This window comes from Choloepus didactylus, chromosome 10 (assembly GCF_015220235.1).
Source record: "Choloepus didactylus isolate mChoDid1 chromosome 10, mChoDid1.pri, whole genome shotgun sequence".
NCBI classification, from domain to species: Eukaryota; Metazoa; Chordata; class Mammalia; order Pilosa; family Megalonychidae; genus Choloepus; species Choloepus didactylus.
This window is the reverse complement of record NC_051316.1, coordinates 126,359,567-126,382,639: the sequence shown is the minus strand read 5'-3', so window position 1 is coordinate 126,382,639 and position 23,073 is coordinate 126,359,567. Positions and strand designations below refer to the sequence as shown.

At 53.7% G+C, this 23,073-nt stretch overlaps 1 protein-coding gene across 6 annotated transcripts in view; it reads right to left on the bottom strand.

Annotated features, from left to right (window-relative positions):
• Positions 1 to 14,925: 14,925 nt before the first annotated feature.
• ANKS6 (ankyrin repeat and sterile alpha motif domain containing 6) overlaps positions 14,926 to 23,073 on the bottom strand; it is a 65,917-nt gene continuing 57,769 nt past the window's right edge. For all 6 annotated transcript variants that reach the window (XM_037797633.1, XM_037797634.1, XM_037797635.1 and 3 more), the window contains 2 exons: positions 19,977 to 20,073; positions 14,926 to 15,790 (listed from right to left, as the gene is read on the bottom strand). In XM_037797633.1, coding sequence (XP_037653561.1) covers positions 15,741 to 15,790; positions 19,977 to 20,073 — 147 coding nt within the window. In that variant the 3' untranslated portion in view covers positions 14,926 to 15,740. The remainder of the gene's footprint in view (positions 15,791 to 19,976; positions 20,074 to 23,073) is intronic.

The window sequence follows — 23,073 nt, the reverse complement described above, 5'->3', positions numbered from 1 at the left end:
CACCTTCTGAGGTTCCCCCGTCTCTCGTCTCCCTCTTAACCACGCTCGCCCCACCCTTTCCTGCTGGCCGGTCACTCTCCACTAAACCTCTGCCATGTCTGTCAGGGGACTGAAGATGGTAAAGATCTGCCTTCTCTCCATCTCCCTCCTGTGCTTGCCAACCCCCACATTGTTTTGTTTTGTTTTGTTTTGTTTGTAAAATTTACTAAAATACAACATACACACTGAAAAGTGCACAAGTCTTAAATGCACAATACATTTTCACAAAGTGACCCATGCAACGACCTGCACCGAGATCAATATCCCGACAACGGCCAGCACCCAGAGGTCCCCGCCACAGACCCCCACAGGTGACCCCTGTCCTGACTGCTCACACTATAGGCTGGTGTCTGCCTCTTCTTGGCCTGGGGAGCAGTGGATCACCATGTGCCTTCCTTTGGGTCTGGCTTCTTTCCCTCGGCCTCGTGTTTGCAAGAGGCACCCTTATTATTATCCATGGTTGTGGATTCTCCATTCTCTTAGCTGCACAGTAGCTTGAGCGTTTCAAAATTTGACTTCATCACGTGGATCTGTTTGCTGCCCTTTGCTTTCTCTCCACCCACCTCACACTGGCCGGTTGCAAGAGCCTAACTTGTATCCCTGCCTCTATCCTTACTCTTCTCTAATCTAACCTTTCCAAAGCTTAGCTCTAATCATGTCACTCCATAGCTCAGAACATTCTATGGCTCCCTATTACCTGTGGGTAATTATGCTCTATTTACAATCTGGCTTTGATGTCTCCAGCTTTAGCAACCAGCCCTCCCTCTTCATAACAACTTCCCACTCCATTAGCTGGACCATAACTGGGCCCACCTTTGCCCATGCTATCCCTTCAATCTGGAATGTTCTTCAGGCTCTTTCTCCTGCTGGCAAAATCCTTCAAGGCCCAGATCAAATGTCGTCTCCTCCGTAACACCTCCTCCAATTGCCCAGCAGAAATAATTGTGAGCTCTTCTCAGCTCCCATCCTCAGCCTTGGTTCCTGCTGAGAGATAACACTTATCACTTCTTTAAAAGTTAATTACCACATTTCCCCCCATCTGAGACAAACATTTTTATTCATCTCTAAAATCAGGAGGTACCTTATACTTGATGGTGTCTTAACAGTTGACAGTATTTTTTTTCTTCCTTGGTGATACATAAAATAACAGTGTCTTCAATGCAATGAAATACAGTATCTCATATTTTTCCCACTAAAATTTTTTTAATTGTGGTAAAATATATATAATGAAATTTGCCATTTTACTCATTTTTAGGTGTACAACGCAGTGGCGATAATCGCATTCACAACGTTACGTGGCCATCACCACTATGTTTCCAAAATATTTTCCATCACCCCAAACTCTGAACCCCTTAAAATCTAGTCTCTTGTTTTTATCTCAGCATATTCTAGCAATGCTTCCTGGCAGCACACTGCATGACAGTTAGTTTTCAACAGCTCTGGCACCGAGGCGCACACAGAGCACGCAGTATCTGTTGGGTGCAGAGGTGAGCTTCAGCGCCTGAACATCTTCTGCACCTGTTTGTTTCGCATAGAGGAGCGGCCCGGGGTGACTTCCCCAGTTGCTCGGTTGGGAGAGAAGTACCCTTTCTTGCTGGGGCGCCGAGGGCAGGTGGCAGTGGAGGAGAGCTGGGGGGCTGGAGTCTACCACGGAGGTCTCGCTTCCCAGCAGCTGGCGTGGCTTGGGAAGACATGTTACATAGGATTAATTCAGTGCCATATCCTTGATCAGCAAAGCAAGCTTCAATTACAGCTTCCTTTCCTATCGGGTAAATACGATTTGCCTTTCAAGGATCTGACGGATGGCCTGGTTTGCAGGTGCACACTGTGACAGGAAGCAAGAGCACCCTATCGTGCCAATCTCTGCCCGTACCTCCTTCTTCGAATAGCAACAGTGAATCTCTTAAGTCGCTTTTTCCTAATGAAATCAGTTACTCCCCACCCCACCCCACCTCTCTTCTGATACGGCACCACCCTGCACGAGTGGCGTCAGACCCGCTGAATCTGTGGGGATGTGGCCATGTTTAAAGGGTGGCTTTGGGAGGATACTGCTTCCTGCCTTTATCGGGGACACTGAACAAGAAGAACTCGCCAGGGCTTTCTCCAGTTTTAGTTCGGGTTTGCAGGGAATTCTGTGTACGCGTCACTGTTGCTTTCTGGAGGACGGCTGTCCCGGATACACCAGGGGCAGGGGGATGGCCGGGCCTGTGAGCCTGATAAGGTGCAATTGCACGGCCGTCCGGACTTCCTTTGGGGAGATTCTTTGGTATCTTTTTGTGTCGGATCCTAGAAGAACAGTTAATTCTTTTGTACTATGTTCATTATCTTTTAGCAAATTAGATGCCTCTGGGAATTTTCTAAATTCCATTCTCTCGTTTAAAAAATGGCTGTGATCACTTGCAATACGAAAATAACAATAAAAAGTTTCCTGCTGTTCTGCGCTGTTAAAGCCAGTAGGGCAGGGGGTGAGGGTCCCTGGAGGGAATACAGAGATTTTATTTTTCACTTTCTACTCTTCTGTACTATTTGAATTTTTTTTTTACCATGAGCATGTACTCCTTTTATTAAAAAAAAAAAAAGTTTCTTGCAACATTTTGCTGTCTATTTTGTTATTGCTTTGGGTTCTTTCTCTTATGTTTCTTATGTTTTCATTTTGGGAAGTTTGGCCAGAGGATGACTCTGATCATTTAAAAACTCTAATGCAACAACATCAAGATAGAAAGAAAGAAAGAGACAGAGAGAGAAGAAGGGAAGGAAGGAGGGAGGGAGGGAGGAAACGAAAGAAAGAAAAAAAGGAAGGAGGGAAGGAAGGAAGGAAGGAAGGAAGGGGAAAAAAGAAAGAAAACTGAATTTGGTTTCTACTGTTTACTATTGCTTTTCCTATTTCAATTTTCTTTATCTCTGCTCTGATTTTTTTCAATTTAGATTTAATGGTAGAAAAGAAACAAAATACAACCCTTATGTCAGTGACTCGAAACCTTTGTTGGGGGCAGTTAGGGACACTTAGAGAACCTGGGGGAGCTGCAGAGACCACGGACAGAGGACAGTGCAGATATCTGGCCTCAGAGGTTATGCCGCCCCAGCCCCTGCCTGATGTCATTTAGGCTGCAGTGCCCTTTTGCATACATTCTTTAACCTAGTTATCACAATTATTATTGTGCCCGTTTTATAGAAGACAAATGCAGTCTTGGAGAGGGTGAATGATTTGACCAAGACGGCTCAACAGAAAGCAACAAACTTCGGACTGTAATTCTGGACTCCTGGGGACAAACATTTCCGAATACATCAGCCTCAAGGTTAAGTGAACTGCGGATTTGCTTGTTCTCTTATTATCTTATTTCCCTTTGCTAAAGGCAGGTCTTTGATGCCTCCTATTGTTTTCTTCATGGTTGCTATTGGCAAGGTCCCGGGTGGCCTGTACCTTCTCCTCTGGATGTGTTTCCAAGAGGGTCATCTGGTCATTGTCACCGTCAACATCACCCAGGAAGAATCTAGAAGGAGGCCAGGAGCTGGGAGTTCAATCTGTCTCACTTCGGCATCCACGGCACTTGATGGCACAGCCTCCGGCAGCAGGGCAGGGGGGTGGGGCAGGTACGGGAGGAGAGGCCAAGGGAGCCCAAATGGAAGGCATGGGAGACGCATTCTGCCCCCAGTATGCCAGAACTTTCCAGCCATGTCCCCTTAGCTCAGCTTCCTCTTCTTAAAATGCGGTGAGCAACTATCACAGGAAATTCTAACAACCAGTCACGTGTCTGCCACGCGCCTGGCCCTGGCTTAGCACCTTCCACAGGGTTTCCCTTTTCACCCTGGCCACAGTCCTCTGAGCTAGGAGGGCCTGTGATCCTCATTTTACAGACAGGAAAACTGGGACTTGGGGTCCATGAAGTCCATTGCCCAAGAACCTACAGCTAGAAAGGGGCAAAACAGGATTCAAACCCAGGCCCCAAAGCCTCCAGAGTGTCTACCTTACTATCCCCTGCTATGGCGCTCTAACAAGCCCAGCATCCCTAAATGATTGGCAGAAGATCAAAAGGGATATTTAAAAAGATGCTGCACCCTTTGTTCCGGTTTGCTAAGGCTGCCAAAATGCAACATACCAGAAATGGGTTGGCTTTTATGAAGGGGGTTTACCAGTTTACAAACGTATAGTTCTAAGGCCATAAAAATGTCCAAATTAAGGCAACAAGAGGATACCTTCTCTGAGGAAAGGCTGCTGCCATCCGGGTTTCCTCTGTCACATGGGAAGGCCCATGGCTGGTGCCTGCTGGGCCTTTGTTCCCGGGCCTCGCTGCTTTCAGCCCCTGGATTCGGTGGTTTTCTCTCTGAGTGTCTGTGGGTTCTCTCTTAGCCTCTCTGGTGCATTTCTCTCTCTCAGCTCTCTCCAAATGTCTCTGCCTTTTATCCTCTCATAAAGGACTACAGTAAAGGATCAAGACCCACCTTGAATGGGCGGGGCCACACCTCAGCTGGAACAACCTAATCAGAAGATCCCGCCCACAACAGGGATGGATTAAAGAACATGACTTTTCTGGGGTACATAACAGCTCCCAACCAGCACACCCTTCCAGGTATCTTTTTTCTTCTTTTTTGTGAAAATTACATCCTGCAAAGAGTCTGCATGTGTAATATCCATGAAAATAATATTATGGCCTATGGACCATCAGTGTTTGTGTCTACCCTTCGGCATTTACTCGTCTCTTGGCCCGTGATGATAACGACTTGAACTAGTTTGGGAGAAATTCCATTCAAGGCTCCTTTGCTCCTTCACTCCTGAAGCCAGAAAGTCACTAGGTTCTGTTTTCACTTTTAATTATCTCTTCGTCCATGCGGTTTGGAGGTTCATCCAACAAAGAGAGCCGGACGGCTGTCCCTTGTGGTGAGCACCCAGCCACACTGAGCTCCCTGCTGTGGCTGACAACACACGCTGATGTCCTAACCTCCAGTAGCTGTGAAGGCGACCGTATTTGAAAACAGGGTCATATCAGGTAGAACTGAGCTCAAAGGAGAGCAGGACCTGATCCAGGTGACTGTGTCCCTCTAAGAAGGGGAGAAGCAGATGGACACAGGGAGGAGACAGCCACGAGGTGTCTCAAGTAGAGGACACCATGGTGGCTGGCAAGCTACCCCGAGAAGCCAGGAGAGACGCAGGGAACAGTCTTCCTTACGGACCTCAGAGGGAGTGTGGCCCGGCCTTGATTTCAGACGTCTGTCCTCCAGAGCTGAGACAGCACATTTCTGCTGTTTTAAGCCACTCATTTTGTGGTCCTTTGCTATGGCAGGTCCTGGGAAGCTAAGACAATCCCTAATGGCCCAAACATTTGAACTTTCGAGACTTTGTACCTAAAAACCTCTGGCCTGGAACACTTTTCCCACCAACACTAAAATCTACCCACTCTTCAGGCCCAAACTAAACTCCAGCTTCTCCGTGGAGCCTTCCCTGGCCATCCTCCATGGCAACGATCCTCCGTCTTCCGAACGCCCGTGACCTTTCACCTCGACCTCCTGCTGGGATTCACGGCAGCCTCCCCACCAGGCTGTGTCCAGCTGCCTCCGTCCCTCTTCGGCCCCACCCAGCCCTGGCGCACAGTAGGCCCTCACAGATAAATCCGCTGAGATGCGTCAGTGATGCCAAAAACTCAGCTGCTTCATTTTAAGAAACTTCTATTTCTCTGCTCAGCTTTCCGAGTCGTTCTCACTCCCTGTGCCCCTCCACATTCCCTGTTCATTTTCCCGTTTTTCAATCTTCACATCAGGCCACGGGTTTTGGTAGTCTATCGCTGGCATACCAAACCAGCCCCAAGTTTGGTTTCCCATCAGCACCATGGGAGATTTTTAAGATCTTTGAGCTCACTGGAGTGTGGCTGACCTGGGATTGCACGCGGCAGAGCCCAGAGCCTTGATAAGGCTCACGAGACCCAACCCCCCTTTTCCAGCTGCACCCCACTTCTTGCTGCTCCCTTGAGAGGCCATTTCTAGGCCTCTGCTCCTTTTTGTGTCTCATTCTCTCTGCCTGGATTATAGGTTTCCCCTCATCCCAGGAGGACAGACTGTACTGTTGAATCAACACCCTCCTCGTTAGGCCCCTCCTCAGGTTGACAACAGTTGCCATCCATTCTGTGTGATGTCCTTCTCTGTCTTGCTTTCCCCTGCACCCCCTCTTCTATTCTCCCTGGGCACCTCCAATGGGCCTGACACACATCACTTATTTATCTATCCTTTAAGATACCCAGTCCTCCAGCTCTGGATACCTCTGCTGCCTCCAACTCTCCATTTTCATAAACAACACTGCCCTAAGTGTCCCTGGACGTCCCTCCCCAGGGATCTGCGGTGATCTCTCTGAGGACGCACCTGGGATCGGGACTGCTGGGCGGCAGGCATCTCAGTCGGTCCAAGAACAAAAGCACCTGAGTATTTAAAACAGAGGATCTTGGATCAGGGAACTGCTTACTCAGGGAATGAAAGAGCTGAGAAATTACCTGGGTCGTGAGGCAGCTCCGAGTCAGCAATGGCAGGAGAGTGCTACCATCCCTGGCTGGAGGGATGGAGGGAGGAGTAGTTACCTGAGAGAAGCTGGGATCACCTGGCCTGTCCAGCTGCTGCTTGGAGAGGCCACCTGAGCCAGAAGGGAGGGACAGAAAGACTCTGGCTTCTTCCTTCCTCTTGCCCTCCGACCTTCCACCAGTGCCTCTGGGCAGCTAACAAGAGCCCAGAAACCTGATCTACGGGGGCCAGGCCTCCACAATACAGAGTAGAGCAGAAGAAGGACAAGAAGTGGATCTGGGCACACAAGGTGCATGCTCAGTATGCTGCCAGACCGCTTTCCAGAATGGCTGTCCCAGGCAACACAACCCATATTCTTGCCAGCACCCAGCACCACCCATCTCATTTCTGAAATTCTGATGGGTGGGTATAAAATGGAATTTTGCTATTGTAATTTGCATTTCTCTCAATATACTTGTCATCCATTCAAGTTTCATCTCTGTCAAGTATCTCTTCTTGGCTTACAAATATTTCTTGTGTAACCTAGTTATTAATCCCTTGTCGGATTTAGGTATGGCAAATATTTCCCCCACTGTTTAAGATGTGTCCTTTACTTAAAAAAAGAGAAATCTTTAATTTTTATGTAGTCAAAGTTATTAACACTTTTTGTCTTAGGGCTCTGTGCTTTTTGAAGCTTTTAAAAGAAATCTGTCCCCACTCACCAGCTCTGCAACCTTGGGCCCAGCATGTCCCTCAGGTTCCCGTATTGTAATTCTGGACGTCTCCAACTGTAGACAGGAAGGAAAAACACTGGTCTTTTCTCCAGATTTCCTGCCTGGCCCAATTTTAAATGATTTTCTGGGGAAGATGTTCTCTGCCTCTCTTTCCTGGGCTGAGCATTCACCATGGAAGGAGGCTTTGTTTTCTGAGGTGTTAACTTCTCAAAGAACACACCAGACATTGTCATCACAAACACTACCACAGCCAGAAACAGGCAGAATAATGCAGGAAAGATGCATGCAACGAAACTGGTTTCCAAACCAGGTCCCTCCCAGCAAACTGCAAGAAAAGGAAGTCAATGAAATGTCGGAAGTTGGACTTTCTCAGTTCTCACTTTCCTCAGGTGTCATGTCTCAAGGGAATACAGTTCTCTTAAAAAAAATTTTTTTTTGTTTTTAAACATAGCTCATTTTAAGTCCCATAATTTCTTTAAAGGGTCCAGCAAGTGCTACATTTTATCGTTGTGGAGCATAATTTGAGATGTCCACGAGAGCCAGTCTACAAGCAGCTGATTTGCAATTGCTAACAAGTCACACCTCTCCTCGAGCTAAGGTTCACTCTGGCCTGGAAAATGGGATTTGCCATGCACAACTTTCCTTGGGATGCTTTAGAAGGAGAATGGAAGTGCCTTGCAAAGTCTACAGATTTGTTGAGCCTCCTCTCTGTGCTGAGCACTGGGGTACTTTTCCTCATTTAATCCTCATGACAACTGTAGAGGGGGGGTTTATTACCCCCATTTAACAGATGAGAAGACTGAGGTTCCGAGGTAATAAGTAACTCCTCCAGGCTCAAACAGTTAGGATTGCTATGTCCCTGCCTTAACTGAACTGGAAGCATGGAGCTATTTGGTGAGCAGGCCTTGGCCAGCCCATCTGGCATTTCCCAAGTTCTTTCAGACAGAAGTGCTAACTCCTGGGAAATGCGCAAAGAGCTGCAGGCCCCATTTTCCTTCCCAGGGAACCAGGTTGGAAACAAATTGCAGATGGTGTTGTCTGGCCTCCCATCCCCTGCTGGGGAGCCGCTTAGGGTCCTGGCAGCTCCAGGGATCCCCAAACCCTGCTGCTGAACTTGGAGGCTCCCTTGAGAGAGCCACGTGGCGGTTCCTATAGCTCCCAGCATGTGGGAAAGGGACAGGAGGACCTCGACTGCCCCAAGGGGCAGCAGGCAAGCGAGAACCCCCAGGGGATGCGGCTTCCCGTTAACACAACCTAGCCCAGAAACAGCCCTCAGCGACCAGTGGGGAGCCGAGCAGGATCCCCCCAGGAGGGGGCTTCTCCTTAGCTCTGTGGGAAGCTCACAGAACAGAGGCTGGGCAGCCGGGGCTGTGGTGGGGTGACTTGGGGTTGCACGGCCTTGGGCACACGTGCCATTGTGTCTGATCTTGGGTGGCTGGGGACAGTGGTCTCAGAGGCCCCCAAACCTTAAGACTGGATCAAGACCATTTACCTTCAAGCCTGATTCACAGGAAACTCCCAAATGACAGTCAGGTGATGTCAGCTGAAAACAGGGCACTAGGATATAACTCCAGGAGCAACAGATCTTTCCTTCCTTAGAAAGTCGTTATCAAGTCCCAGAATGTCAGAGCCAGAGGAAGCTTAGAAACGGCCAAATTGAACCTGCCTGATGGTGCACATGGCAAACAGGCTCAGAGAGGGCAAGCAAGGCTGCACAGCACTGCACAGTCACCTTGGGTCAGGATTCTCAGCAGTGCCTCTGCTTCATGATTTCTGGCCACCCCCATGAACCGTATTCTCATCATCACAAATGAGATGCTGGATTGGGGCTTGCAGTGAAACTGGGATATTCCTCTAGATTTGGGGGAATTGAAGATATAGTCCTCTTGTTTTATGATTTTCATCCTGATTCATTTGGGCTCAAGCAGATACAGGAATCTTGTTTCTCCTAAGAAATGGTGGCTTCCTATGTTGAATCCCTGGAAGGTGAAAAGACTCAAGAAACTTCTGCTTCTCATCTTGCAAAGTCCAAGGGAAACCAGGGACATCCCAAATCTGATGCTTCCTGGGGAGTGACAATACGATGCTAGAAAAGATACCAAAGGGAGCTGCGATTGGTGTGGTGGGAAACAACTGTGAATTCAGAAATGAGCATTTTGTTACTGATTCGCTGTGTGACCTTGGGCAGTCACCGTCCCTCTCTGAGCCTGTTTTATCAAGCCATGATTTGGAGGAAAGATTGGATGCTCTCTAAGCGTCCTCTAGCTTTAGCTCCAACGGATCCAGACTTCCCACTGCTGTCCCTGGACACCACCTCCAGCCTTCCCTGCGAGCTTGCACAGCCTGGGACAGCAGAGGGCTGTCTCCCGTTTTCCTTCCATTTACGCTCAGATTTTCTAAGTGACTTGTCCAGGTTTCTCTGAAAGTGACAGCTGATGGATAGGGAATTCCTGAAATGCTTTGTCCAGATCTGACCATGGAAATTAGGGGAAAGACAAATAATCTCCAGATTGCTCTGGGCTGACGTAGCTGCAAAAGGATGATGTTAATTCTGCTGTTTACAGAAATAAGTCCAGTGTGAGTCGAGGCTTTTTGGTGTTCAAAACCAGATGGTATTTCCTGCTTCCGTCAGCCTTAGAGCTTTGGTTCCCATGGCAACCCTGAGTTCCGCCTACTGCAACTTCTCCGTTCTCCCCGAGCGCCTTCCTCTTCCAACATCATACCAGGGTCCCTGGAGAACAAGGCTCCTAACTGCACGTGCACAGCACTTTACAGTTTATGACACACTCCAGCACGTAGCACCTCATTTAATACTCACCACAGCTTTAGAGTGTACAGAATGGGGTGGGGGGGACCCAGGCCTCGGGGAGGAGGGGATCTGCCCTCTGGGCCCTCAGGGTTGTCACCAGGACTCGAACCTCGAACTCCAGACCTCACGTGGGGCTCATTATGCCAGAATGAATATGAAAACTGTGCCTGGAAGATCATCCTTGCTTACAATTCCTAAGTGGTCAACTCCATTCACATAGGGGCTACATCAAAGGTGGAATCTTTAGGCTCTCCGAGCCTCACCTTGTGCATCTGTAAAATGGGACCTTGTGGCGGCACCTCCCTCCTGGGGTGGATGAGAAGATTAAACGAGCTAGCATACAGAACCTCAGTGAGTGCTTACTGGATTCAAAGGGAGCCCCCAAAAAGCCTGGGGTGGGGTCTCAGTTCCACCTGCACCATCCGTGTGGACTTGGGTGGGTCCCTTGGCCTGCGGGAGCCTGTGTCCTCCCAAGGAGGAGAAGATTCATGTACGGGAAGGTGGCGGGGAGACTGGCGGCTCCCCCATGGCTGTGCACACACGTGTTCCCCAGGGATCTGGTGAGAAGGCAGATTCTGGCTCAGCCAACTTAGAGAAGCGCCCGGGGACGCCAAAGCTGCTGGTTCGTGGACCACGCTTTGAGTAGCAGGACTGACGCTGGCTGTGGTGGATTGAATTACATACCCCAACAAGCCGTGCTCTTACCCTTACCACATCCCCGTGCGTGGGAACCCTGTGAACACGCACCACCACGTGGGGACGGGTTCTCCTAAGAGCCCATTAGGCGTGGCCCCACTGGATGCGGGTGGGGCATCATTCACAAGCAGAAGGGATTCACCGCAGAAGTCAGCAGAACCCGGGGGAGCAGACATCAAGAGAGAGCACCCTGTAATGAGGCAGGGACGCCAGCCGAGGGGCCCCCAGGATTGTGGGGAGCCAGCAGGACTGCCGCAGACTTCCGGGAGCAAGAGTGGCCTTGCCAACGCCTTGATTTTGAGCTTCTAGCCCCCCAAACCAGTAAGTGCCTGTTGCTGAGCCAACCCGTGGTGTGGATTTGTCACAGCAGCCCTGATGGCCTGAGACATGGTGAAGCGCCCTGCACGTGGGATGCGCGATTTGTCTGGCAGAACGCCGAGCCCCCAGCCTCCTGGTTAGAAGCTCAGCCAAAAGCGCAGGAAACTCGGGGTGTGGCCGGCAAGAGCCAATCTGGAGGGATCCTCCAGGGTGAGATTAAGGTCCCGGGAAGGGCTCCTTAGGCTCCAGCTTTAGCCCTGCTCATCCCCGAAACTCCCATGGGGCTCCCACAAAGCCGTACCTGGCCCTGAGGCTCTCAATGCAGGGAGTAAAAATGTCACTTTCCATCTTGCACAACCGGAGTATGCTTACCGATAATTACTTGTGCAATTCTTTAAAAATAAAACAAACTTAACAAAAAAGGCACCGTGACCCAGGAATGCCGAGTGACCTCTGTCTAAGAGCCTGATCCCAGGCAGACCAAAGAGGCGCTATCACACCAGGTCCAAGAACACAGGCTGCAGCCAGGTCCACCCCCCACCCCGCCCAGTTCTTTCTCTGCTCTGTGCTTTGGCTTATGATTGCAGTTTGCAAACCAAATTATGTGTGTTAAGTTAACTGTTATCCAATAAATAAATATTTTCCATTCATTCGTGCACTACATCTGGCCAATGCAGTGTTGGCCCTTGCCCAGATCCACGGCCCAGCACGGGGCTCATGACAGTGGCTGTGCTATGTGCACAGCCCGAGCAGGCATGGCTGTCCCTGCCCTGAGGCTGGTGACGAAGAGCACACAGCGGTCCGGTCCCCAGGAGTGTGAGAGGAAATGAAGGGGCACAAACTGCTAATGCCTGTGGAGTGTGTTACACGCACCGGCTCCTGTGCGAAGCGCTGGACGCGAGTGGCCTTATTTCCTCCTCCCCCACCTCCTTAGAACCCAAGCGCCACAGAGGAGCGACTTTGCTCCTCGAAGCATCCCCAGGGCCTCCGACGGCGCTCCATCTGCCAAGACAACTGCAAACAGGCAAGAGGGATGTCATTCCAGGCATTTCAGGAGAGGACAGAGACCAGATGTCTGAGCTCAACTCTGCTGGAATCGAGGGTGGCAGGGTTTCTGAGGGCCTGTGGGTGGGTGAGCAGTGCCCCGGGCTTGCGCACAGCTCAGAATGCTCTCTCACTGCAGTTAAGCCGCCTGGATCCTGTAAGGGGTGGGGGAGAGGGAGAGGGAGATAAGGGGGAAGGGGCCTGTCTGCAGTTTAGTTAAGCTGAGGGGAAGTCAAGGCGTCGTGATCACACCCACATCAGCCAAACGAAGACATTGACTGCATGTCCAGAGACAAGGAAGCAGGGAGGGCCACCCGCCTGAGAGGCCCTCACCACCCCATCCTGCCCCAGGTCCCTGAAGGAAACCCCCTCTGAGGATTCTGTCTGTCACAGGCTCGTGTCACCTGTTCCTTGCGAGCGGTAAGTAAATTGGCTTGCCCCATGGCCACCCTTCTGAGGATGTCGGCCCACAGGGGCTGCAGTTGCGCCGGCGTGGTGCTCAGGTTCCAGCTCTGTCCTCACAGCCAGGGTCCTCGGGCCTGACCACTCGTAAAGGCCCTCGGCACAGGCCGGGCTCCCTGGAAACAGACTCCCAGAGGGAGAGCCTAGCGTGCAGCAGGCCCCGGACGGCACAGACGTGGACTGGACACCTGTGGAGGGAAGGGGGGACAGTAGGATGGAGCAGAGGGAGGAGCCGGGGCTGAGGTGGGACGAGAGCAGAGACGATGAGGGATGCCCACACAGCCAGGGGCCCGGAGACATCCCTGGCCCATTGAGGCAGCCGTCCATCTGACTCTTAAGTGGTTCTCAAAAGGCTCATCTGCAGACATGGACGGAGGGCTTTTGATTGTTTCAGAAGTGGAGACAATGATCCTGCTGGAAGAGCTGTGAGCAAGTGAAGTGGAGAGGCAGGGGGCCTGCGGAGAGAGGAAATGAGACCTGGGGAGGGGTGAGAGGGCTCCCAGTGCCTCTGGGAAGGTGCCCCTCCCCAGAGCTAAGACGGCGGCTCCCCGCACCTGTCCACTCACTCTGCCCTCTGGGGACACTGCCTGGAGACCCTCAGTCTATCCAGGAGCGGACAAAGAGAACAGTGTTAAGGCCTTCCAGAGAAACAGACCTGACAAGATCAATCGATCAATCGATCGATCAATCTATCTGAAGAGATGTATTACAGGAATTGGCTGACATGACCATGGGGATTGGGACATCCAAATTCTGAGGGGCAGGCCACAAGCTGGAGACCCCAATGAAGACGAAGGTGTAGTCCCAGGAGAAGCTGGCTGAAGCAGAAATAGGCGTTCTTCCTTCTGACTGCTGAAATCCTCAGTTCTTGCTTTAAGACCTCCAATGGGTTGGATGAGGAGATTCCCCTCATTGCAGAAGACAATTTCCTTTGTTGACTGTAGATGCAGTTAGCCATAGATGCAATCAACTGACTAATGTCATAAACCCATCTACAAAATGACTTCACAGTAACAATCAGCCAGGGCTTGCTTGACCAAACTGGACACCACAACCAGGCCAAGTTGACACATGAAATTAACCACTACGGGAAAAGCAAGGTGCGTACACAGACACATGGGAGGGGGAGGAGAGGACACAGGGGAAAGACCCTAGAACAGTTACCTGTTTTTTACACTGAAGCACAAGGTGGAGGAGACGACAAACAGGGATGACTGAGAAGGTGGGCGACAAGCCAAAGGTCATGAGCCGCTTTCTTCTTATAGCTTTTCATAGAGCCCCAGGGCTGGAGGGGACCTTGTCTAAGTGCCCCAGGGCTGCCAGAACAAAGCACCACACACCGGGGGGTGCAAAACTGCAGACATTTATCGGCTCCCAGTTCTGGAGGCCAGAGGTCCAAAGCCAAGGTGACAGCCAGCCCTGTCTCCTCGGGGGGCTCTGGGGGAGCTTCCTGCCCGGCCTCTCCCAGCTTCTGGTGGTTGCAGCCATCCTTGCTGCTCCTTGGTTTGCAGCTGCACACTCCTATCTCTGCCTTCATCTCCACACGCCCTTCTTCCCTTGGTGTCTTCGAATCTCTCTCCTCTTACAGGGACACCGGTGGGTCTTTGGATTTCGGGCCCTCCCTGCTCCAGGGTGACCTTATCTTAACTCCAATCCATCTGCAAAGACCCTTTTCCCAAATAAGGCCGCCCTCGTGGGTCCCAGGGTTAGCGTGCAAACACGGCTTTTGAGGGACACAATTCAACCTGGGCCTCAGAGGGACCTAGAACAGGGTTGCTTAAATGATCACTTTCACAGAATAAAATTATCACCACCCCCAAAGCAGGAGGGACGTATCTCAGCAGGGGGAACACGTGTCAGCACCGAGGACGACTCTGCAGGATGAAGACATCCGCTGTTGGGTAGACCCATTGCATCGTCCCCGGCTCTCACATCACCTCCACCTGGTACTGGCATTTGGGAACCTTGAGCCTGGCCTCACCCCCGTTCGAGGTCGGAATTCCTCTCTCGGGCCGCCCTGGCTGAGGCTCCCCTGCCTGCAGTCGGCTCGACGCCCGGAACGTTCCTCCTGGTGGAAAGCCAGCCCTCCCACAGCCACCGTGCGCTGCCCCGGGCCCCACGGACTTGGGCCTCCTTTGGGACTGCAACCACGCCACCTTCCACAGCCACGTCACCCTCCGCTTCCAGAATGCTCCACAGACTGGGCATGTCAATCCGAAGTGAGGATGAGCCAGACAGCCCCCAGACTTGTTAGAATTCTTAAAAGAAACACAGAGAACCCCGAGCTATTTACAGTATATCAGAAAGTCCCACCAGCCCCAAATAAAACTGTGAACAAACCACACAGACTAAATAAGGATTTATTTATTTCTTTCCTTGTAGGCGGGGTTTATACCAATTTAATGTTTCTCTGCATGCTGAAGAGCAGCAAGATATCATGAGGAGAATACAAACTCTGAGGTGAGACCGAAGTTCAAACCAAACCGTCCCTCGTCGAGGGTGTGACCTCGGTAAGGTCAGCCCATATCCCTGTGTCGCAGTTACCTCTTTGAGAGAAGGTGAATTTTAAGGCTGCCTCACAGGGTTACTGTGAAAATGAGGTAAGGTAACTTCCGGAAGCACCCGGCAACCCACAGGCGCTTGCTCCATAAAAGCCATCACTGGAAGAAATCTGAGTGTTGTTTTATGCCTTTGCTGGGCAAAGGCAAAGTGAGAAGGCAAATTCAACATTGCTTAATACACGCAGTTTGGCAAACAGAAATTTTTCAGAGAATTGACTCCCTGCATGGAACCAAAAGTAGAAAGTGTCTGATGGTGAAAGATGAGACCAGGCCAAAGGGCTGAATCAAATGGCACCCTGGATTCCTGAGTCCTGGCCCCGCTGAGGGCTTCAGGTGAGTCAGGCCCTGCCCCCAGCACCTGGGGCGGGACAAGCTTTCCCCGAGGAGGCCGGTCATCCGCTGTGTCTCCAGCCCTGGGGGCTCCGCTGGGCGAGGGGAACCTGGGAGGGATCCCAGCACCGGGGGGAGTTTGCCCCATGCGCTGGGCCAGGACCCGAGGAAGGCTGGGTGGTGAGGGGATGCGGTCGCGCCTCTGGAAGGCAGCCCCGAGGGGGCCCCAGGCTGGAGACAGATGCCAGCACAGCCATCTCTGGGCCGCTACCTCTTGCTGGAGACGCCTTCTTCGGGCCTCACCCAACCAGCCATGGCTGCGCAAGGGAGAGACAAGAGAGAGGATTTCAAACACACAACCATCGCCAAGAGATCTCACATCCACGCAGCAGCCCCGGCGTGAAACAGGCTTTCTGGGCTTCACTGGATCCTTGGCGCCCTGGGAATCGCGATCCCCTTGGAACCAAAAGGGAAACCGAGGCTCAAGGAGATGGAGAAACATGCCCAGTACCACCCAGTGAGCAATGGCCAAGCGCAAACCCAGTGCTGGTCTGGGTTCAGGCTCAGTGCTCTTTCCAGGAGAACAGATTGCTTCTTGAGTTTCAAGGAAAAGGACTAAAAATTAGAAAAGCAACATCTAACTTAGCTCCAGACGATCTATAACCTGTGAATGCTGCATGCTGCCTGCTGCCACACGTGCCCCGTCTGGGATGCCCCTTCTCTCCCCCAGCTGCCAGCTCGGTGCCCAGACTCAACCTGGAAGACCCAGCTCAGGTTCAAGCTCAAACATGCTCTCTCCCGCGGGCCTGTCAGGGCTGAAACTGAGCCGCCAACCACAGCTCTCTCTGCGCCACGCCCCTTAGCGGACTCTGCACACAGCTTTGCAAGGTTTCATTTAAGCGCTCGCCTCCTCTAAGACACCTTGTGCTTCTTGTGGGCAGAGACGACTCGTGCCGACTCGTTTCCATCTCTGGATCCAAAGCACAAGCAAGGGGCTGGCCCAGGGTGGAGCTCAGCAAACGCTGGGTGAATGGAAGAATGAGAGAGAGGCCAACCCCCTTGCAAAGCTAGCCGGTCTCCACACGTGAATGATCCAGCGCAGGAGCAGGGGGCTGGGCAGGAGAAGGGGGCCCTTCCCGGCCAGCAGGGGCCACAGCCGCAGGATGCCGCACTGATGCCAGGGAAATGATGCCTGCCACCCTCCAGAGACCCCTGGCCTCCAGGCAGGGTGCTGGCCGTCCTCAAGGCAGGAGACCTGCTCACCCTGACGTCCCACATCAGAGAGCTGCTGGGGGAGAGGAAGGGGTGGTCGTGGAGGACCAGGGCTGTGAAGCCCCCAGTGCCGTTCTCTCAGTCAAAGCAGGGCTCCACCAGCCACATCCAGGGAACTCCGGGCTCGCCAGGGCACGTGGACGAGGCGCCCGGGATCAGACGCGTGTGGGAAACACTGCAGCCACGTGGCCCCCGTGAAGAGGCTGAAGTGCACTGGCGTCTGGGGGTTCCGGGATGCCCCTGGCTTCAACCAGCGTCTGCTGGCCTCACCCCACTTTCATCCCTGTTTTATTTCGCTTTGCAAGAAACCCATTGATATCCTGTGGAACTAGTGTCCCAAGGAATGCACTTTGGACCAGGGAGGCAGGTGGTGGAGGGGGAGCAGCCTCCTGGAGGGGGGCTGGGGCCACATGAGGGGGGATGGGGGGCCAGGGCTTCCCACCAACTAGCAAAGCACCAGGGAGGAAAGTCCAGGGGCCCACGTGAGGCCGCTGCAGATGAGAAAGTGTCTGTGCTGAGCCTCTACTTGCACATCTGTGAAATGGGAATAACAAGCCCTGACTCATCCAGGCATTGGATGAGATCATGGAGCCTGTGTTTGTGGAATTCGAGACCCCGCCCCAGCCCCTGCTGGTCAGGGGTGATCACACACACTCACCCGATGGGAAGACACGAATACAGGGTTAGGAAATCAAGAGGACAACAGCAAAAAGCAGGCCCAAGACCACAAAGCTTAGAGAGCCAGAGGCCAAGAGTTTCAGGGACAAGCAAGCCTCGGCCTATCAATAACCTCCAAAGAGATCAACACGTGAAAGCAGTGAGAAGCCCTGGTGTGCCTCGCTCCAGGGGTTTGCAGAAGCTCGTGGAAAAGGTGGGGGCTCAGGAGCCCACCAGAGCTACACCAGCTTGCTCCTTTCCAGCTGTCTAACCGGGAAGTGGCTTCACTCCTCGGTCTGTCTCCCCATGGGCAGGGTGAGGCTAAAGAGTGCCAGCGGCAGGAAGGCGGGGACGAAGTGACAGCGTGGGAAAGCCGCCGGCCTTAGTGGTGCTCCAGGAAGGTGTCTCCATCCAGGAGACCGGGGCAGATGTCGTCAGGGATGGCAACAGGGAGCTCGTTTTTGTCTTCAGGCAGGTGGAAAGTCAGCTTCTGAGGATGGGGAGGAGTGAGGGGGACCCAGGGTGAAGATGATGAAGTTCTGGGTTACATGGTGATGGCACCTCTCAAAGCCAGCATTGGGGAGGCACAGGCGAGAGACAGCACCCCCCAGGCCCAGCTCAGAGCCAAAGACAGGGGGCTTTGGAAGATGAGGATTCTACCGTGGCTTGCAATGAAGACCTCAAATTCAAGCACTGCCTTGACATCTTGGAGGCTCATGGGGCCCCCCCGGTCTTGTCTGAGACCCCTGCTCATGCCACATGATGCCCCCCACCTAACAGGAAAGCTCCCCACCCAGCTAATCCCCCCATCAGCTATACCAGCTGCACCCCACCTGGTCCTCAGCCTAATGGGTTTTACATCCCTGCCAGCAGGAGGAATTATTCAAGCAAACCAACCACATCCTCCAGCGGGAACCAAGGGTCACCCCACCCCCATTACTACCGAGCGGGCCCCCCAAGCCCCTGCTGGCTCACTCTGCTCCCAAGCGTGCCCCCAGGTGGCCCTGCAAGGCGGGTGGAGACCTCTTCCCCGGGGCTGTGGGTAAAGGTGACTAATAAACCGCTGCCAATCTCACCCGCTCAGTGTCAGTCGGTTGTCGTGTTTGGACACCCCCAGAACCCCAGGGCAGGACTCCCCACCTCCCCAACAGGGTGAAGAGGAGGCAGACAAAGCATGGCCACCACCCTGGAATACTTCCTAGGCTGACTTCTTTAAACTCTGATTAAGAGAAGTTAACTAACCTGCCCCGGGCCACACAGCAGGCAAGTCGCAGAGCTGGGTCTGAACTCTGAAGCTGAGCCCAGTGCCCGAGCTATTTCATGACTCCCTGTGGCCTCTCGATGTTGGGACCACCCATTCACAGGTCTTCTCTTGCCTGCCGAGACCCCTGATGGCAGGGAGGGGGGCTGGGGCTGGCTCACCTGGGTGCCCCCAGCACCCAGCATATAATAGATGCAACCAGCATCAGCCCTTCTAACATAATATCACACGGGGGAAAACTACATGGTCAGTTCCCTTTTGAGAAACGTATTGCTAATGGGGTCTGGAAGAAATCCCAAATCCCCATCTTTGCCTGGAGAACTTGACTACTGGGGTCTCTCCTCAACGTGCTATGCCGGCTCCTTCTGCTCCGAGCTGCAGTTCTGAGAGTCCTACGCGGATGGGGGATGAGCAGCCTGGAGAACTGGAGGACCATCTTAACCAAATCCGATTTGCAGACAAGGAATTGGAAGGCCAGAAAGGAGAAGGGATCACCCCGGATCGCTCTGATGGTCTCCTCTTTTCTTCCCCTATAAAACGCTGCCTTTCCATTAAAGAAAAATGCATTCAGCATGCACATACTGAATGCCAACTGTATGCAGTAGGTGTTATAAGGTGCTTAGCACAGAGATCTATACAAAGCAGAAAGGGAGCCAGAGGCTGCAAGGATTAATTCTGGGCCAGGGAGTCAAGATGGGCTGCAGGTGACAGGTGACATGAACCCAGAGGGACAGGTGAGTTGTTTCAGAGAGGACTAGGCAGGGAGGGCTGACCCTCCACCAGCACAGGTGCTCCCCCTCTAAGATGAGAGCCCTTGCAGGCAGCTGCTACCTGGACGGGGACGACACTTCCCAGTCTCCTGTGCACCTAGGGTGGGGTCGGGCGGGGCATGTGGCTATGTGGCCTGTGTTCCTTCCAGAGCGGGGAGGTTACGAGGTGGCTGTGCCTTCTGCCCCTTCTGCCAGCCAGAGGCCAGACTCTGAGGCCCCCGGGGCTGGCAGAGCCACGAGATAAGGGAGCTGGGCCCTGAGTCACCGCATGGAAGTGAGCCACCTGCCAACCAAACACACCCACGCTGGGCGGCTACAGGAGAGGAGAAGCCTCTGCCGGCAGGTGGTGACAGCAGCCAGTGTCCCCAACTCGTCCAGCAGGGAGCGTGGAGGCGGCGTTCCAGGTGGAGCGAACGGCACGACCACGACCCGGGGTGCGGCAGAGCCTGGCGGGTTTCAGGGGCCGGAGGAGCTGGCGGTGCCGGGGCCCGGGTGTGGGACTCGGAAGGCACGGAGCCAGCTCCGGAAAAGGAGGTCACATACCCGGGTTGGTTCCGGGGGCCCTGGTGTTGCTGGCACTGCTCTCGAAGGAAGAGTGGAAGTTGTGAATGGTTTCCTGCAAAATCTGTCTCTCCCGTCCCTGCGGGGGAAAGGGAAAACAGACACAGAAAGTCTTGTTCCATCTTCTAGCCGTTAATTCAACTGATGCAGTGTTGTTCATTCTCAACTCGTGCTTGGAAAACCCACTGGCGTCTTGGAGAAAATAAATTACCTAACTGAAAGCACCGAGTTCAATAATAACACGCTGAGTCAGAATCCCCCCCCCCAGCACCCACAGTCGCAGCCCGGTGGCGCCGGGGAGGACCCTGTGATGGGGGGGTCCCATTCCCCAGGCGCCGGGACCGACTCACCCCGGGTTATGCGGCCCGGAAGGCCGTCTCCTCCCCTGCCTTTTCCAGAGAATTCTGTGGGAGCTACGTTTCTCTCTGCTGCAGGTGAGGGCTGAGCTGCTGTGCCCTGCCCCCCTACCCCGGCCGAGAACATGTCACTTTGTCTTCTGGGGAGTCACCTGCCACCCTGACCCCACAACCCCGTCTCCTGAGGAAAAGCCATATGAACCCCTCGGGGTGTGGACGCGATTGCGGAGAGCGTGAGGGGACGGCCCTCGGACGCCCTCCCCGGCTGGCATCTGCTGCACACTCTGCTCCTGTACCCTCGGTTTGCACCCCAGTGGCAGGCGGGCAGCTCCCCCCAGGGCCTCTGAGGCCTCTGAACTTTCGGGGCACCAGCAGTTTCTGTCTTGATCTGCTTTCTCTTTCTCTGAGCGGGACCAGGGTTCCCAGCCACCCTGGGCCGCCTCTGCTGGCTTGGGGGCCTGGGGCCGGCAGCGCCCCGTCGGGGTTGGGTGCGGCTGGAGTCGGAGCGAGGACGGGTGGGTCTCGCTGGGCTCTGCCCTCCCTCTTGGTCAGCCCTGGGGGACTCCAAGTCAGCTGCATGGACAGAACGGGGACCCTTCTCTGTCTCCCAACCATCCAGCTGTTTTGCAAACACCTGAAAAAAAAAATCCTCTTGCAAAGCACCAAGGCCTCAGGGCTGGGGAAATAAACGCTTCCCTGTGGAGCAGGACTTTGACCTCTCAACCAGATGCAAGCAGCTCAAGGCCCTGGGGGGGTCTGGGCCTCTCCACCAGCCTGACCCTCCCGGGCCGGGACACGCCTGGCTCCTCCCGCTGCACTCACAGGGCCCCAGGTCAGGAGCGCGGGTTACATGGGCATTTTCCAAATCAATAAGGTGAGGTCACGAATGCAAGGCAAACTGAAAATGAATCATCTCTGGCAGACTGTTCGCTGCTGCTTGGGTTGAGCCGTGTCCCCCGAAAAGAAAGGTGGAAGCTCTAACCCTGGTCCCAGAAATGTGACCGGATTTGGAAACAGGGTCAACAAAGAGAGAATCGGGTAAAATGCTGGGGTAGGGTGGCCCTCAATCCAGTATGACTGGTGTATGTAGAAGAAGGGGAAATTTAGACAGAGAGAGAGAGACAACAGGCAGACAGACGGACAGACACGGCTGTGTGGAGCTGGAGAGAGATCGAGTCATGCCAAGACGGGAGGAGTGACAAGGAGGCCGGCACCGCCAGCCAGGAGAGAGCCAGGGACAGGCCCTCCCTTCGGGTTTCCGAGGAGCCCGGCCCCTCCGGCACCCTGACTTTGGCTCTGGCCCCAGAACTGGGAGACAAGGAACGTTGGGTGTTTTAGGGCACCCCACTGGTGGTGTTTCCTGACAGTGGCCCTAGAACACGAAGACGTCTGCTACAAGTGACCAGGTTAAAAAAAAGATCCTCAGGATGAGCCCAGACCACAGTCTTCCTTTTCTTTCATTCCGGACCCCCAGGTCGGGCCCTCTCATGCCAGTGAGGCCTCCGGGCAGCGGAAGGGACAGTCGGGTTCTCCCCTCACTCTGCCAGGACAGCCCTCCCAAGGTTGAAGAGGCTGGGAAATTTTTCCCAAAGGCCGCGGGGTTGAAGGACGGTGCCCACGGGTCCCACCCAGCCACCTGTACCTGTGGCCCCCAGTGTGCCCCCCTTCCACTGAGTCGCCGCACCTGTAACCTGGGGGCCGTGCCACCTGCCGGGCCTGCGAAGTGGAAGGGCTGAGAAGGAAAGGAAGGGGGGCTGGGCGATTTCACCCCTCAGCAGCGCCTTCGCCTGGGTCACCCGAGAAATGCAGTCAGGGCAAGGCGGGGTTCCAGGACATGCTGCCCCCCACTCTTAATGGGGAGCCGGGACGACCAGAACCCTAACTGTGGCCACAACCATGCTGGAAGTCGGGCCGAGACGAGCAGGCCAGGGTGTGTGGACACTGCAAGAGGGGCTCCTGGAAGTCCTGCTCGCCTCAGTTCTTCACGCAAGAACCAGCAGAGTAGCACGGAACCCCCAGCCCATGGAGTGCAGCGTAAGGAAGCATATTTTTGTACATATTTTTGTAAATGTCCCCCAAGCATGCCTTTCCCCACGACACACTGATGCACTTGCTTCCAGAGGGCTGTGGCAGCAAAGGGTGGGGTTGGGTCACAAACACTGGGGCCCAACCCTGGGGCCACGTCTTGGCTGTGTGACCCGGGAAAGTTCCTTACTCTCTTGGCACCTCGGTCTCCTCCACTATAAACTGGAGCTGACCTCGGCGGGAGCTTGTGGGAATTGAGTGGGTGATTCTAGGTGACGGGCTTATAGTACAGAGCCCAGCTTAGGCGTGTGTCACGGTTCCCTGGGGCTGTGTCACAATGTACCGCAAACTGGGGGGCTTAAGACAACTGCAATGTATTGTCTCCCAGCTCTGGAGGCTGGTGGTGCACAACCCAGGTGTGGGCAGGGCCCGCTCCCCCTGAAGCCTGTAGTGGGGGCCCTGCCTCGCCTCTTCCAGCTTCTGGGGATGCCCAGCCAGCCTTGGCTTGCGGGTGCATCGCTGCAATCTCAGCCTCCACTGTCACCCAGCCTTCTCCCCCGTGAGTCCCTCCTCTTCTGACAAGGACACCAGACATATTAAGGGGCCCCCCCAGTCCAGGGTGATCTGGGCTTAACTAATTCCATCTGCAATGGCCTTATTGCAAAATAAGTCCCTCCATCTGAGGGACTGGGGTCAGG